The sequence below is a fragment of the Molossus molossus genome, unplaced genomic scaffold (genome assembly GCF_014108415.1).
Source record: "Molossus molossus isolate mMolMol1 unplaced genomic scaffold, mMolMol1.p scaffold_m16_p_14, whole genome shotgun sequence".
NCBI classification, from domain to species: domain Eukaryota; kingdom Metazoa; phylum Chordata; class Mammalia; order Chiroptera; family Molossidae; genus Molossus; species Molossus molossus.
Genome location: NW_023425349.1, coordinates 67,484,785 through 67,500,543, shown reverse-complemented (window position 1 = coordinate 67,500,543; position 15,759 = coordinate 67,484,785). Strand labels below are relative to the sequence as shown.

Genomic DNA, 15,759 nt, shown 5'->3' with positions numbered 1-15,759 from the left:
TCAAACAACAAGTGTTGGCGAGGGTGTGGTGGTGGGAATGCAGACTGGTGCAGCCACTATGGAACACAATATGGTGTTACCTCAAAAAGTTAAAAATTGAACTTCCATTTGACCCAGTGATCCCACTTCTAGGAATATACCCTAAGAAGCCTGAAACACCAGTCAGGAAGAATATATGTACCCCCATGTTTGTAGTAGCACTGTTTACAATCGCTAAGATCTGGAAACAGCCCAAATGTCCATCAGTAGACGAGTGGATAAAAAAGCTGTGGTACATATACACAATGGAGTACTATGCAGCTGTAAGAAAGAAAGATCTCTTATCCGTCGAGACAACATGGAGGGACCTGGAGAGTATAATCCTAAGCGAAACAAGCCCAACAGAGAAAGACAAGTATCATATGATCTCACTCATTTGTGGAATATAATGAACATAACAGTCTGAGGAATGGGGTAGTCCCAGAGACGTGGAAGTGGGGTACAGACTGACAATCCTCAGAAGAGGGGATGGTTGGGGAGTGATAAAACACAGAACTTATATGCATGTATGCATGAACAGTGGACATGGACAACAAAGCTGGGGACAGGGCGGGGAGGGAGAGGAAGGGGAGAATCAGTGGGGGAAAAAGGAGAAACATCTGTAACAAAAATAAATTAATTAATTAAAACAAAAAAAAAAGACATATACAATGGAATATTGAAGGAGAAAACGTGTGATGCATGAACTCAAGTACGCAGGAATGCACGCATGTTTTTCATCTGTGTGTGTTCATATAGAGGGAGGAAGGGGAGGGAGGGAAGGAGACAGAAACAGAGACAGAGACGGAGAAGGGAAATCACAAATGCGTCGAAATGTTAGTAGGTAAATCGGACAAAGGGTTTCTGGTTTTACCATGCATGCAACTTTTACACAAGTTTGATTATTTTCAAATAAAAACATTATAAAAATGGACCACTGATTGTTTTCCTGAATGTCACCTGCCCTCTGAGATTTCTGGCTTGACTTCCACGGCTACCACCACCCACCCAGACCCCAGAGGTGCGCAGTGCCAGCTGTGAGGCAGTTGTCTGCTGCTGCCCCAGGCAGGAAACCTGGCGTCCACTGCCCACGTGAAGCTCGCCAGCTTTTCTGAAGGATTTTACAAATTACTGGAGACCGCCATGCCTCCCCCCAAAGAATAAAAGATTTTAAAAAATTATATGAAACGATTGTCCTGGTCAGTTTGGTTCAGCAGTTAGAGCGTCAGCCCGCAGACCAGAGAGTCCCAGGTTCGGTTCCTGCTAAGGGCACGTACCTCGGTTGCAGTTTGTCCCTGGCCCCGTTTGGCATCGTCCCCGTTTGGCGTCGTGTGGGTGGCAACCACTTGATGTGTCTCTCTCACATCAATGTTTCTCTCTCTCTTCTTTCCTCTCTCTCTCCCACTCTATCTGAAGATAAATGCAAATATATATATATATATATATATATATGTCCTCGGGTGAGGATGAAAAAAAAATTGTATGAAACAATAATAATGAAAGAACAAAAAACTAGAGATGTTTACCTCACGGAACCCCTCGTTCCCTGTCAGGCCCCCAGGTGGTTGGTCTCGGGGTGGTGGTGACTGGGTTTGCAGCACTTCCTCCGCTCTGCTGCTCACGGAGCCTCCGCCCCTGGATGCCCAGCTTCCAGAGACGTGGGGACACCTGCTGTCTTGTCCTCTCCCCTATTTGTCCTTCTCAAGAACTTATTCCCTTTTAATCCTTTACTTGTTTTACTTTCAATAGAGTTCACACACCATACGATTCACCCAAAGTGCATAATTTCATGATTTTACTATATCCACAGACATGTGTACCCCACAGCCAATTTTAAGACATTTTCATGACTTCAGAAAGAACCCTTATAACCTTTAGTTATCATCCCTCTCCTCCCCTTCCCCACCCCCAGTCCTGAGCCACCACTAATGCGTTCTCTGTTTCTCTAGTCTCCTCTGTTTTGGACATTTCATATGAATGGAATCATGTGATCATTTGTGACTGGCTTTATTCACTTAGCATTGTGCTTTCAAGGTTCATCTGTGTTGTAACATGTAATAATATTTTTTATTGCCAAAACATATTACATTGCATGGATATACCATGTTTTATTTACCATTCATCAGTTGATGGACTTTTGGGCTGTTTCCACCTTTGACTAGAACAAGTACTGGATACCGCTGCTCTGAACATTTGTTTACAAGTTTCATTTCTCGTGAGTGTATAGTTAGAGGTGGAATTGTTGGGTCATATAGTAACTGACTTTTTGCGGAAGGGCCAGACTATTTCTCAAAGTGGCTGCCCCACTTTTCATTCCCACCAGCAGCGTATGAGGGTTCCACTCTCCACATTCTCAGTGACACTTACCTGAATTTGTTATTCTAGCCATATTTTGTGTCTTGCTACTTCATACTGTTTTGATTTGCATTTTTTTTCTGATGGCTAATGATGTTGAGCATCTTTCCATCTAATCTTTTACTTTTAAAGGCATTTTGGGAAGAAAAAGATAAACAAGTGTGTCTGATCTACTGTGTTTAAGTCATGTTCATGCGTGACAGAAAAAATTTTCTTCTAAATATTTGAAAACATACAGCGATGCCGATTCTGTAGTTTTCTACTTGTATACATTTAGCATTTAGCATAGTTTCGGTGTGACTGAGGAACAGCAGTGCTGTGCACCGGGTTTGCTCTGTGAGATTACGTCTCGTATGCAGTTGAGAGAAGCGCTCACTCACCTGACCCCTCAGGGTTGACTGACGGGCGAGCAGACCTGATGCCGAAGCCTCGAGGGCTGGACGCCGGCACGTCTGCGCAGAATCAGTGGGATCCACGCGTGGAGACCATCAAGAGCAGTGAGTGCGCGGACATGCGCACAGAGCATGTGTCCGAGAGACGGACGACCAGGTGTTCAAAGGGCCTTTTCACTGTGCTGTGAAAATGGGGTGTATTACACAGGCCAGGTGATAATTGTGGGAGTTGGCTGAGGGTACAAGGGAAGATGTATTGTTCTGTCTGCTCTTATGCATGTTTAGACATTCCTGTGTTAAGCTTTACAAAATAAAAGATGTTGGGTACCTCACAAGGAGAGGGAGGGGGCAAAAGGGACCTGGCAGGGGTGCACCAGGCCACCAAGAAGGGGCTCCAGCTCCCTCAGGAAGGTGGCTCCAGGGAGTGTCAGTCCTTTGAGGTTGGGAAGGAAACCTCTTTCCGTATAACAGGGAGGAAAAAGGAAAGGAAGAATGTTAAAGTGGATTTTTCTTTAAGTGTTTTGTTGAAAAGTCCCCATCGCATGGCCTCTAGCTCCTCTGTGAACTGTGGTCCAGCACATCTGTGGAGGAGTGGAGGTGGCCTCAGTTTGGGGAAGTGAGACTTGAAATGCTTTTGAGTAGCTCTGGGGAGAGAAGGGACTAAGGAAACAGAGACCTAAGCTCCATTTGTTTGGTTACACGTTAGTAAGCATGACATTTGTATTTGTGCAATGAATGAATGAGTTCCAGGTAGTTCCGGGGCACCAGTAGAATTGACTGTGAGATTTAATCCAATAGTGATCAGTTACTTATAGGAAGACATCCCTGCAAAAACACAGTTGATATTTTGCCCGACAGGAAGGATTAAAGGGGACTGGGAGGGGCCCATTGTAGTGGAGCTTTTTGAATGTTACCTGATAGACCATCAAGTCCACCTGGGCAAGGGAGGCAGACAAGAGCTTCGTGGATGGACAGGGAGTGAGTGGGAAAATGACCTGGATTTGCAAAATTAACAATGGGCATCTATGCTGGAAGGATAGGGGATGAGGCCAAAGATGTGGCAGGTCCGGCTGGACTCCCAAAGGCAGAGGTGTGCCTGGTGATAGCTCTACGGTGTGGCAGTACCTACACTGCAGGGAAGTAAAGGGCCCTAGATGAGACGATGCAGGAACTGGGGGCTGGGTTACTGGCTGCTTGTCCACAGGACGTTAGAGCCCTCCACTGCCTGCTCCCCTCTTCAAGTTCCCTGCCTGGGGCCCATGCCACCTTTCTGTCTCTACTAGAAGTTTCACAGATCTGCACCTTTTCTGTGACCCCAAGCTTCAGACATGGTAGGGTGAACGCATCACTCTGGACAAGAAGATACAAGTGTGGTGGTGAGAGAGGGCTGTGGTGCACATCTGCGGTTCTTGTTTTGTGTTTCCTCTGTACACCCAGGATTCACAGGGCTCACTAGGAAAGCTCCCTGAGGTTCCCACCAGGACACTCACTCCATTTGTGATTCAGTCTGTGCAAGTGGACTTGCCTTCCCTCCCGACCGCTGTAGTAAGGGTGGGTGTGTGTGCAGCTTTAGCCAAAAACAGCATTCCACGGAGGCCCATGGTGAGCCCTCAAATATCTGTAATCCTGGTGCATAGTCAAGAACTCACATCTGGCTCTTGAGCCGCAGGTGTTCTGGGGAGATTTATTATAGCTCCACCAAAGCCATGAATATCCAAGGCGACATCTCCATCCTGATAGGGGAACTGTGCACACCAAGGGCAAGATCGTATATATTTCCATCCAGCATGGACGGTAGGAAGGCACCAAGGTCACCTTTCCCATAGACAGGGATGCCATGCTGACGACGTCCCTGCCAATACTGATCGAGTACTGGAGGAACAGCCGTGCCTCTCTGGTGTAACACCTCAGTGTGCTGTGCTGTGCTCTGCTCAGCCCCGGCAGGTGGAGCTTAGGTCAGTGTGAGGAAGCTGGGAGCAAGGCAGTGTCCCAGTGTGGGGCTGACGAGCCATCAACCTGTGTTCCCCCCGCAAGGTCACTCTTTCCCTTCATTGGCTCTTCCTTTCTCACTCACTCTAAGGCATCTTTTTCTTTTCAGCTTTATTTTACCTGGGAGGTAGGTGCCTGCCTGGTTAACATTCATTCCTACCACTGAGAGCTGAGTGATGCTTTTGCTCAGCAAAAAAAAAAAAAAAAAATATATATATATATATATATATATATATATATATATATATATATATATCATCAATTCCTCAGCTTGAAGAAATAACTGGAGATGGGAACCACTTCCTCAAGGTGACTTTCCAGTAGGCACACTTCAGAGTGAAGGTTAAAGTATGTGCTTCCCTAACATGTTAACATGACCCACAAGAAAGATCTTTGAGCAAGGTCTATGCTGTTCCTAGCCCTACCCCAACCAGCCCAGGATCCACTGCAGCAACATCCCCCCAAACACTCCCATTCAGGGTTCACCCACCTGAGGGATCCTCTCAGAAAGAATGATTAAGCCACTGTCTGTTTTTCACTGATATCTCTGAGAAATGTACACGTCCTTCATCTTCAGCTACAGACGGCCTGTCTTCCCTTCTGCCCTAAAGGATGTAAAGCATCCCCGAGGGGCAGGTGCAGGCTGCTGTCCGTGTTCACCAAGGCTGAGCTGTGAGGAGGAGGCAGAGCCCATCTCCCAAACTTCATCGGGAGGAAGTGGGCTTCGGGGGAGGACACGTGATTGCTTCTCAACAAGAGTCCAGGGGACTGGTCACTTTAGGAAGCCAAAGGAGGCAATCAGTAGGAGCTGAACTAACTCCTTTTCCTAAGCACAAGCCCTGAGATACCCCAAACCCATGTCCCAACACAGGACACAGAAAAGACATCACTATTGTTAGAGAAAATTTCATTAGACAAGTTAGTATTCTTCACAAGGAGGCAGTTATTTGGCTGTGGGAACTTTGGGAATTTTTTTCCCCTGGAAAATTTGGGGAAGCGTTTTTGGTCTAAGTCGTGGAGACTGATCTCTGAACTCAGTGCCTTCAGCAGTGGTGAGAGCAGCAGGAGGTCCCTGGGCAGCTTGAGGCCTGTAGGTGGGGCTTGGACGGGGCACAGTCCCTCTGCGGGGCACAGACTGGGGGTGCTTCTGACATAGTTGCTGATCCTTTAATACCACAACTTTCTGGGGGTGTCCGCCCTTGTTTCTGGTCTGTCTACTACTTGCAGAGCTCTGGCCAGCGAAGATGGCTTCTTGGCGGCCGGACTTGGTATTTGTCACTTTACAGGAGGGAGTCCTGGAGCGGAATGGATGCCCCTGGACAGGCTCTGCCCAGGCCCCCACTGCTGCCTTCTGCTGAGCTTTCCCGAACTCCACTGCAGAGGGAAGGGGCTCCTGAGGGCAGGTGGTATCGACTGCATGCCGACGCCTCTGTTTCTCTTCTGGGAACTTCCCAATGTCAGACCTGACTCTCTGAACCTTCATCCTCCCAGGAAAGAGGGTTCTACTTTTGACTGGGCCTCTGCTCTGTGCAGATGATATGGGCCTGCCCTTGTTCTGGGAGTGTTCTTGCTCTGTGAGTTTTCTCTCGGGATGAAGCCATTGGAAAAAGGTCTTCATTTTACTTATGAAAAGGCTGTCAGGAGATTGTCCCTTCTGTGGCAGGGTCTGGGGAGGCTTGCCACCAAGCATCTCCTCTAATGCTGTGCCCTGAGAAGGAAATCTCTTCCTTCTAGCTTGGGAAGGCCTCAACCCTGCATCTCCTCCACTTCTCAACCCTGCATCTCCTCCTCCAAGCTCTTCTGATCGGGAGCCTGCGGGGCTCACTTTCTTTACAGCTGATGGGAAACGCTTATCCTCACAAATCCTCAAGACGTGCTTAGGAACCCAAGGTTCCTGCCTGTGCTCCATACTGACTCCTCTGTCCTCCAAATGGACATGCAGCACCTGGACAGCTCCCGTGTCCACAGTGGAGACATCCTGAGCGGGAGACAGGGAGGCTTTGCAAGTCAAGCTGTCCGAGTCATGGTGCGTGTCAGTGGGTTGGCCTTGGGCCTGGCTGTGGTTCCCCTTCTCCAGTTTAGCCTTTAACTCATCAATGAGTTGCTTCTGTACATCTGATAATTTGGGATCTTGGAGAACTGACATTTCTGGTGGGGACTCTTCAGTGGTCACAGCAGTTTCTCCTTTATTCTCATCCACATTTATCTTTTGGGAAATTTCTGGTTTGCTGGTTGTTAAGAGGTCACTAGATTTGGATTGAAGAGCATCGAGCTCCTCGGCCCTAACTGTCTCCCTGGACACGGTGGGCATGGAAGCAGGTTCTGACTTCTCCCCGTTTGTGCCCTGTAGTATTTCTGCTCTGTCACTGGCATTCACAGTCTTGTCCTTCAGCTCATGCCCGGTCCCTGCTTGCACTGTGGGCAGCGTTGGGGGTCGAATGTTGGGTCTCGGAGTACGTCTCTCACTTGTTTTGCTAATGGTACTGTTTGTGACAGGCAGAAGAGTCTTTTTGGCATTCAGAATCTTTTGTAGTTCTTCTGAAAGTCCTTGTCTGATATCAGAGGGTGAATTTGTCAGGGTCCCTTGTCCTTCCTTGTCCACAAGTGGGGCGGCAGGGAGAGGAAGATGCAGGATGGTGGCTGAATTCTCTGGTCCCTCTCTGTCCACGTGGGGGGATTTAGAGTTTCCTCTCAGGGCTGTGAAGCCCCCAGATTCGGAGCTCACCTCAGAAACCAGGTCGGTTGAAGAGGAAGACTTGGGATCAATCAAGGAAGGGTGTGAAGTATCTCTCAATTTAAAGGTCTCTATGGACTTCCGGACTATGGGGGGAAGGCCCTGCAACATCCTTGTACGAAACTCAGTCATGTGGGCTTCCAGCCTCTGCTGAGCGCTGGACTGAAGGAAGGAAAGCTCCTGGCATGTACTCAGGTGGCAGCCCCCACCCACTGGGGCTGGCCCACTGCTCCGTGCTGTTTCGGGGTGGGGCTGCACAGGAGTCTGCCCGATCGTGTGCCGTGAACTATGCACAGTCCCTGGGAGCTGACCTTCACTGATTTCCTCAAACTTTTTGCTCAGGTGTACTTTCAGGACACTTTCCAGTTGTCTCCGATTTACACTCTGTCCTGACATCATTGAGTTTTCCCCTGACAGACTCATCAAGTAAGTGTCATTTCCCACATCCTTATGTGAAGAGCTCTCTGAGTCTCTTAGCAAATGATCTTTTGGATCACCCCCTTGTCTCTCTCTCTCATCCTTCCCCTCATCCTCCTCTAGCTGAAACATGTCTGAGGCCCTCTCATAGAAGCTTCCTGGTTGGCTCAATCCAACATGTAGATTTTTGTTACTCTGGCCCTTGTACACAGAGATCTGTGAGAGGCCATAACTGCTCTTTGACTCAGATATGTCTGAGCAGTCGCTCAGAGACCTCATCAGTGACAGGGACTCATGGACCCTGTGGGGCAGGCCCTGCTGCTGTTGGATGAGCCTCTGTCTAAGGTGATGTTCAAATTTCTCTTGATGCTCACTGCTGATAGAAAACTCTGCAGGATCGGTGGAGACTGAAACACGGGCCCTAAAAGGCTGGCAGTTAGGAGAGGTAGGAGCTGAAGAACAGGAGTCTTTCTTAAAATGTGGAACCACAGAGGGTACCCCCAAATTTTCCTGTTTCTTCTGCAACACTTTCCATTCCGGGTCTTGAATGTCAGATGAGGTGAGACATTTTGATTCATTCTGGGGTCTATGGACATACACTTCACCGACCCTGATCTGGGATGTGGGACTGGGTGGTAGGATTGGGAGTGAGGAATGAAGGTGGGCCTGGGGTTGGATCGGAGTAAGAGGTAGGGGTTGGGATTGGGGCAGGGTTTGAAGCAAGGGTTGAGGTTGAACTTCAGGCAAGGGTGCCGGTAGGAAATTACGAAGTACTGGGGATTCTTGGCCTGTGGAGGCATTTGAGATGCTATTGAAAATAAAGGTTGTGGAAGAGTCATCCAAGACATGGACAGCAGAGGTCAAGGATTCACTGTGCAGAGACGGAAGACCCCAGAAAAAATGTATAAAGTTTTGCTTTAAATGGTCCTCCCTGGGCTTAGGATATGAGGACTGCTGTACCGAGTCATGCTCATCAGAGCTGAGAAATGGGAGGTGTCTAGGATCTATAAGTTTGGCTGCAGAGTTTCCCCCAAAAGAGGTCTTTGTGGAATGGAGGGCAGAAAACTCTTGATGGAAATCACATTGTGTCGAGGTTGAAGAGAGCAAGTCTTTGGGTTGGGGTGGGGAACAGTGCACTGGGAATTTGGATTCCAAGGGAGGAAAAGGCTCTGGAGACAGGGTTTGACCCGGTGATGAGGGTGACAGAAAACTACCCAAGGGGGTCATTGGGTTAGGGGAGAGAACGGAGGGGGGAGGGGGGAAAGGCTCAGGCAGAGGAGGTGGTATCAGGTCCCCTGGAGGGACTGCTGAGATGGCAGAGGACTGAGTGAACAATGGCTCAGTCGCAGGAGCTGTGGGAGCCCAAGGGGACACAGAGGGAGTAGACTCTTCCAGGCCCTCTGAGTACAGCAGCTCCTTGATTTCAGCGGTTGCATTATTACACACCTCACAGGAGGGGTCTGGACATAAAAGTTGACGAATGTGGTTGGTATCATGATGCTGGCCCAGGGGGCTGCAGGAGACAGGAGGTACAAAGCTGCAGCCAGGACCCGAACAAGGAGAGGAGGACCTACTGGCCTGGTGGGGGTGGGGCCACCTGAAGCCTGCTGCCCCTTCCCATTGCTCCACACCCATGACTTCACAGTGCACTCAGCAGCACCCACCCCAAGGCATTCACTCACATGCCCGTTCCTATGGCAACCCCTCCCATGACTGTGGAAGGCTCCACTGGATCCCTGGAATTGCATAGAACATGCTACAGAGAGATCAGGAAAAGGGAGGAAAGACTAGTCACCTTCTCAAGATAGAAATCAGGCTGTTTTTTTCCTCTTCCCTGTGGTAATATCCTGAACCTGGGAAATCAGGAGAGTGGGTTACATGCAATGAAGGTAGATGCATAGGCATTAAACAGGAGTCCCTATATGGGCGACCAATGGGATATGAGACTCTTAAAGTCCCAAGAATTAGTAGATGAAGTCAAGTGGTCAATGTTAATATTAATAAGGTCCCCATGTGTATGTTACTTCATTTATAAAGTACTTTTATACACATTATCTCATTTGATGCTCAAAAACACTCTGTGAAGCAGAGACGTCAATGGTTACAACAAAGAGGAATCTGATCATCCTCCATCCAAAGTACTTTCACAAAGTCAGGAGACAGAAGTTCTGACTCTCGCTGTCTATGGGGCAACATCCATGGCCAAGGTCCCTCACTGCTTCAAACCCAGGGACGGCAGAGCAGGGAATCTGAGAAATGTCTCAGGTTCTGACTGTCTTTCCATGAGCCTCTCCTCTGAGGGCTCTGTTTCCTGAGCGGGTGTATCTACCAAGTGACACAGAGATCATGGACCTGGTGCCTCATGGAAGGAGAGAGAAAGGGTCCCCATGGGGAGCTGGGATGGAATAGGCAGAACCTTACCTTTCGGTGTCCCACCTTTCCTTCTCCTCTTGGCTCTGCCCTGACGCTGAGAACACAAAGGAAAGAGTGAGGGGTTGGGACTCATTTCTTACTCCTCTCCCTCGGACACTCAGACATTTATTACCCAAGACCAGTGTCTCTCTGAGCTGACCAATGCATTGTAATTAATAGAACTTTGTGTCCCTTCCTTATGTTCATTCCCTTGTGTTTTTAATTTTCCCATCTTGAAAAACTCTAAGTGTTTTGTCTACGAGGTCCACACTTGGTGTTCTCAGAGGTCCTCTGCTCAATGAGGCACATAATCCGAGGTCTGCAGTCACGTCTGTTCCCTCAGAGAGGACCCTGTAGCCTGGGACGGTGCTCAGGCTGCAGCCTCTGCTCAGAGGCTCTCGGAGGCTCAGCACTGCTCTCCTGACCAGCCGAACACAAAGGGTTGGTCCAGTGATGCCTGACGGGAGTATGACTCGTGACGAAGTGCTGGTTAACTCTGACGTCCTACAGAGATCCCCAAGTCCCTGAATAACTTGACCCAGAACCAGAGAACCACTGTGTTTGTAGCCAGAAACCTGCCACCACACCCAGATGGTCTGTGAGCTTCATATGGGAACCCGAGTCCTCCCTGAACCCCTAGACCTGCCTGGTCTCTTCCCCTAGAAGAGTGATGTTCTGTTCTCTCCTCAGATGTCCTGTCTTTGTTGCATCACTGACTCAACCAGACTCATTTTAAAATGTGGGAATAGAAACAGAAACAATAAAGAACTCTGTTGGGGCTTGGTCAGGGTTCCTTACCTTTTGTATGTGTTCATTTTCCCAGAAGGTTGGGGTGGATGGAATTCCCACAAGGAAAATGAATAAGAGGAGGAACAACCACAACACACAGATGTAAATTAGGTTGCGGCTACTGTCTAAAGATTCTGAGCAGAAGCTCGGATCAAGCTCTGATAGGCTGCTCGGAAATAGGCAGGGCTCCATTTGAGGAGCTGAGCTCTGAGAGTGCAGACTCTTGACTTTATTGCCAGGCCCGCATCACAGAGCACTGTGGAGTCACACAGGGCTTCTGAGGGTGGGGGAGGGTACGCCTTCAAGAGGATGTGTCCACAGCCCCTCCCCACACCAGCTGAGCGGATCCCTTCCACCCTTCTTGGGCCTCTAGGTCCTTCTGCCCTACTCTGCTATCCTGTTTTCCAATCTGCCTTTTAACATGTTATACATTTACCTTAATAAATGCTCTGTTTCATCTGTAACCCAGATATTTCCTGGGTCCCCCTTTAATGTTTGGGGACCTTGAGTTCTGTGTCACCATGTCCACTGCCTTGCAAGTCTGAGGCCCTGCCTGGAAATTATGCTTGTGCCCAGACATTTACACCGAGGACCATATATGTCCTCAAATCCAACTTACACAAACCTGGGTACAGAACTTAAAGTTCCTTTAGACTGTCTTAGTTTTGTGAATGTCAAATAGCAAATTTTAGTTTTTATCAGTAAGTTATAAATGAACAATAAATGTTTAAAACACCATCCCTCCCAGGAATACATCACACATATTTTACGTATATCTATCCCTAGGTTCTGGAATAAAGCTCTCCCCAGGACACTTCAGGCAGCCATGAGGGTGGCTCAGGTGGTGGTGGTGGGCACAGTGGGCATACTCCCCAGATAACCCCATGACATCTTCCCAGTTGAGGTCCATCACCACACAGAAGTCCGGTCCCAGATCTCAGAATATACCCGGTTATCTTGTCTCCAAGGGGGAGTGTGTTCCAGAAGCTGTGCTAGAATAACGTGCTGCTATTTAGGGGGGCTCACTGGAGATAAGTCATTAGTTTAGGATTCTTGGACGTTTTCAGATTCCTAGGGACCCTCCTCAGTGCTCCCCCACTCCCGTCCCGATCACTACCCCTGCGCTGGACCACATGGGTGCAGCTGTTTTCAGGATCCCCGAAGGCATCTGGTTCAAATGGAAAGGGTGTAGCCTCTCAGGGCCGTCCGCGCTCCCGTTTACGTAGTCATGGACATGACATACTTACCCTGTGCTCATGTTGAGTCTCACTGAACTCTCGCCATCATGGGTCCAGTGGCATCTGTGCCCGGGGGCTTCCCATATGCTGTATGTAAATGGAAAGGCAGGTACATGGCGGGCATCCCCTCCGCTCATGGGCGTGCACCATTGTCTCCTCGGACTTCACTTACAAACCCGAGTTAGATAAAATTAAGAACCTCAACATAGTGACAGTGGAGCATTAAGCCCACCCTGAGTGCTCCTGGGTGTGTCCCCTGAGTGACAGCGCAGGTGGTATTCCTGTGTCCTGCTGTGCAGCTTGGTTCCTCACCTCGGCTCACATCCTGGTCTTCCCACGTTTGACCGCGTGAACTTGAGGGTGTTAGTCAACCTCTTGGAACCTCGGTGTCCTCATTGGTAAAACAGGAATGCACATAGTGCTTATTTTCAGCTGTGGTATAAGGCATTTGTCCAGTGTCTGTCCTAGTACTGGCCAACAGAAATATAATGTGAGTCAAGAAAGCCAGTCCCATAATGTACTTTAAAATTTTTACTAGTTACCTTTATAGAGCTCAGTCTTTGATATCTTTTTCCAGGTCTTTGCTCAAAAGTAACCAAGATGAAAGTCCTTCCCTGGCTATCCTGTCTCTTGTAGGGAAAATTCTAAGGTGGCCCCATGATCTCCAGTGTCCTGTCCCATTGCAGGTGGAACCTGTGATTCAGTGGGATCTAGTTTCCGTGATTAGGATACTAATCATTGACTGAGTGGAGGTCACTGAGGGTGCGCCTGACCTAATCAGAGTAGCCCTTAGAAGATGAAGAAGCAGGTACAGACATTGTCCCTCTATCTCCACGAGTTCTACAGCTGCAGGAACTGAATTCTGCCAACACACATGAGTCTGGAAGAGGACCCCAAGCCTCGGATCCAACCCAGCCCTGGCTGACTCTTGACCACAACCTTGTGAGACTTAAGCAGAGAACCCAGGGAACAGTAGGCCTTGATTCCTGGTCTTAGACAATGTGAGATAATGCATGTGTGTTGCTTTAAGCCATTAAGTTTGTGGTGATTTGTTATGCAGCAATAGAAAGCTAATATAATGTCTAAAATACACTTTCTCCCAGTATTCTCTATCCCTCTTTCCTGTATTATTTTTCTTCAGAGCATGTTTACTACCTGAAGTTGTATTATACAATTACTTACTTGTTTAGTCTGATTGTCCCAGTGGATTATAATCTCCACAAAGAAAGGGACTCTGGCTTGTTTACTACTGAGTTCCCAGCCCCTCAGAGCAGTGCTTGGCACACAACAGGTACTCAATAAGTATTTGTTGAGTGAACTCGTAAACAAGTGCATGTGTGTTCAGTGTTTACCTAATTGTAAAAACAATTCTAATAGGTGCACTTCAGTTCAAGCAAAGTTGGCATGGGGAATCTCAATTTATACTTATAAAAGAATTTAGTGTTGGTTTTTATTTTCTAAAAGAATATAAAATACAAAACAATTTACAAAAAAAATGTTACGTTTTAGGAGTATATGTATTGCATGAAGCAAAGTAAACCTGGAGGTTTAGTGGCCTCATTAAAGTTTCTTTTAACAAATGTTACTGTATTTTAACATCAAACACATAGGAACGGGACAGGAAACAGACAACCTTGACCAGGTGCACTTGTTGAAGGACATCTCAGTTAGAAAAGTGTATTGAAGTGATGGAATGATCAAAGTGCTATAAATGCAATTTAATGGCTCTCACTAATAAAATTACTTTAAAAAATATTTTAGTGATGGCAGTGCCCAGAACAATTTAATGGATTACTTAAAATTGTTATAATAGTGAATAGCTTTATGAATTAAAAATTCATATCCAAATGGAAATGGACAAAATATACTTGCTAATACCCAGTACTCTCCTCTATTTGTTCATTTGTGGTGCTTGATGATATACTGGGACACTTATTTTCAGGGGGCAATAGAACAGTTAAAACTACAAACAAGGGAAGGAAGAGACGTTTGCTGCTCTGAGGAGGTGTTTCCCATTGCTGTGAGCCCAGGGCGCTGTCTGCTGGGCAGGAGTCTCTCGGCATCATTGCAGTTGGTCTGCGGCGCAGGACTCGTGAATGGGTGACTTGTACTGGCCACCCAGATATGTCCCCTTCTCCTCCTGCAGCAGTGTTGTGACAGCATAGATTCGTCTGGAAACCCAGAGTCATTTCGCACACGAGAGGTGGAGTTTACCATTTGATTGTGAGTCAGGGCACATGCCAGGGTTGTGAGCTTGATCCCAGTAGGGGGTGTGCAGAAGGCAGCAGATCAGTGTTTCTCTCTCACATCAGTGTTTTGCTCTCTCTCCTTCCCTCTCCCTTTCCCTCTTTCTAAAAATCAATTAAAAAAATTTTAAAGCATGAATTTTGAGATGTTGGCTTCATGTCTTACTTCCTGGGCTACCTTGTTTAGCCTGTAGCCACGAGGTGTCTGTGAAACCTCCAGTGGGGGAGCCTGGGGCCGGGTGTGAGGCAGCCCTGGGTGGAGAAGAGCATCTTCGGGGCCCTGACTGTGAACACTCATTCCCGTTTCCATACATGAGATTCAGTGATTTATTTTCCTCGGGGGAAAAAGCAAAGCAAAACAAACAATAAACACCTGGTAGAACAAAGTGCCCTGCAGTGTTGCTAGGGGGATGAGGAGTGCTGTCTTCTCATTCATGAGGGGCCGGTAGCTCTCCTCCGCATGTCCCCTGGGACCCGGGGACATCGAGGCGGGCCTCCTTTGGCCTTCGCCCCTCAGTGTATGGCCGGGAGGCCTCCTCAGCAGTCCGCCTAGCAGCCCTCCTCCGCCTCCTCACTGGCCTGCTGTAGCTCAGGCCCTCATTAGATCCCCCCTGGATCACCACAGAGTTTGCTAACTGGTGTTCTATCTTCTTACTCACGCCCACCCCAACCCCGTTCGGCTTCCTCCGAGCCTCCTCGTGGCCAGCCGCACTGAACCTGCAGTCACATTTGCTCGTGGTTGTTCTGCCCTCTCCTCCCCCGTGCCCTCCTGGAAACGCAGAAGAGTCTGTTCCAACCCCTCTCTCGCTGAAGCGCTTCTTCAGGCTCAGCGTCTAAGTTTCACGTTAGGAGAACACTGACCCTGAGCTAGGTGCTGGGCCCGAGGCGGGGGCTGACACCGGGTGAGGGGGGAACGTGGAAGAGCCCCTCCCGAGTGCCCCGGGCTTCCTCAGCCCTGCAGTGCTTCGCCTTAGCTATGCGCTCACTTCTGTGCCTTCCCACTGAGACTGTGCGCTTCTTGAGGTGAGGACAGTTGCCAATTCATCTTGATGAATAGGAATAATAATAATTAAAATTACAATACTAAATACTTACCAAGGGCTTACCATATGTTTTATGTATGATAACTCACAACAATCCAACCAGGCGGGTATTGTTATCACTCCCAA

At 48.3% G+C, this 15,759-nt stretch overlaps 1 protein-coding gene across 1 annotated transcript; it reads right to left on the bottom strand.

Moving 5' to 3' along the window:
• Window positions 1-5,697: 5,697 nt before the first annotated feature.
• LOC118629325 (spermatogenesis-associated protein 31D1-like) lies at window positions 5,698-8,184 on the bottom strand. The gene has a single exon (XM_036260363.1). The coding sequence runs from the start codon at window positions 8,182-8,184 to the stop codon at window positions 5,698-5,700; it is 2,487 nt and encodes an 828-aa protein (XP_036116256.1).
• Window positions 8,185-15,759: the final 7,575 nt, after the last annotated feature.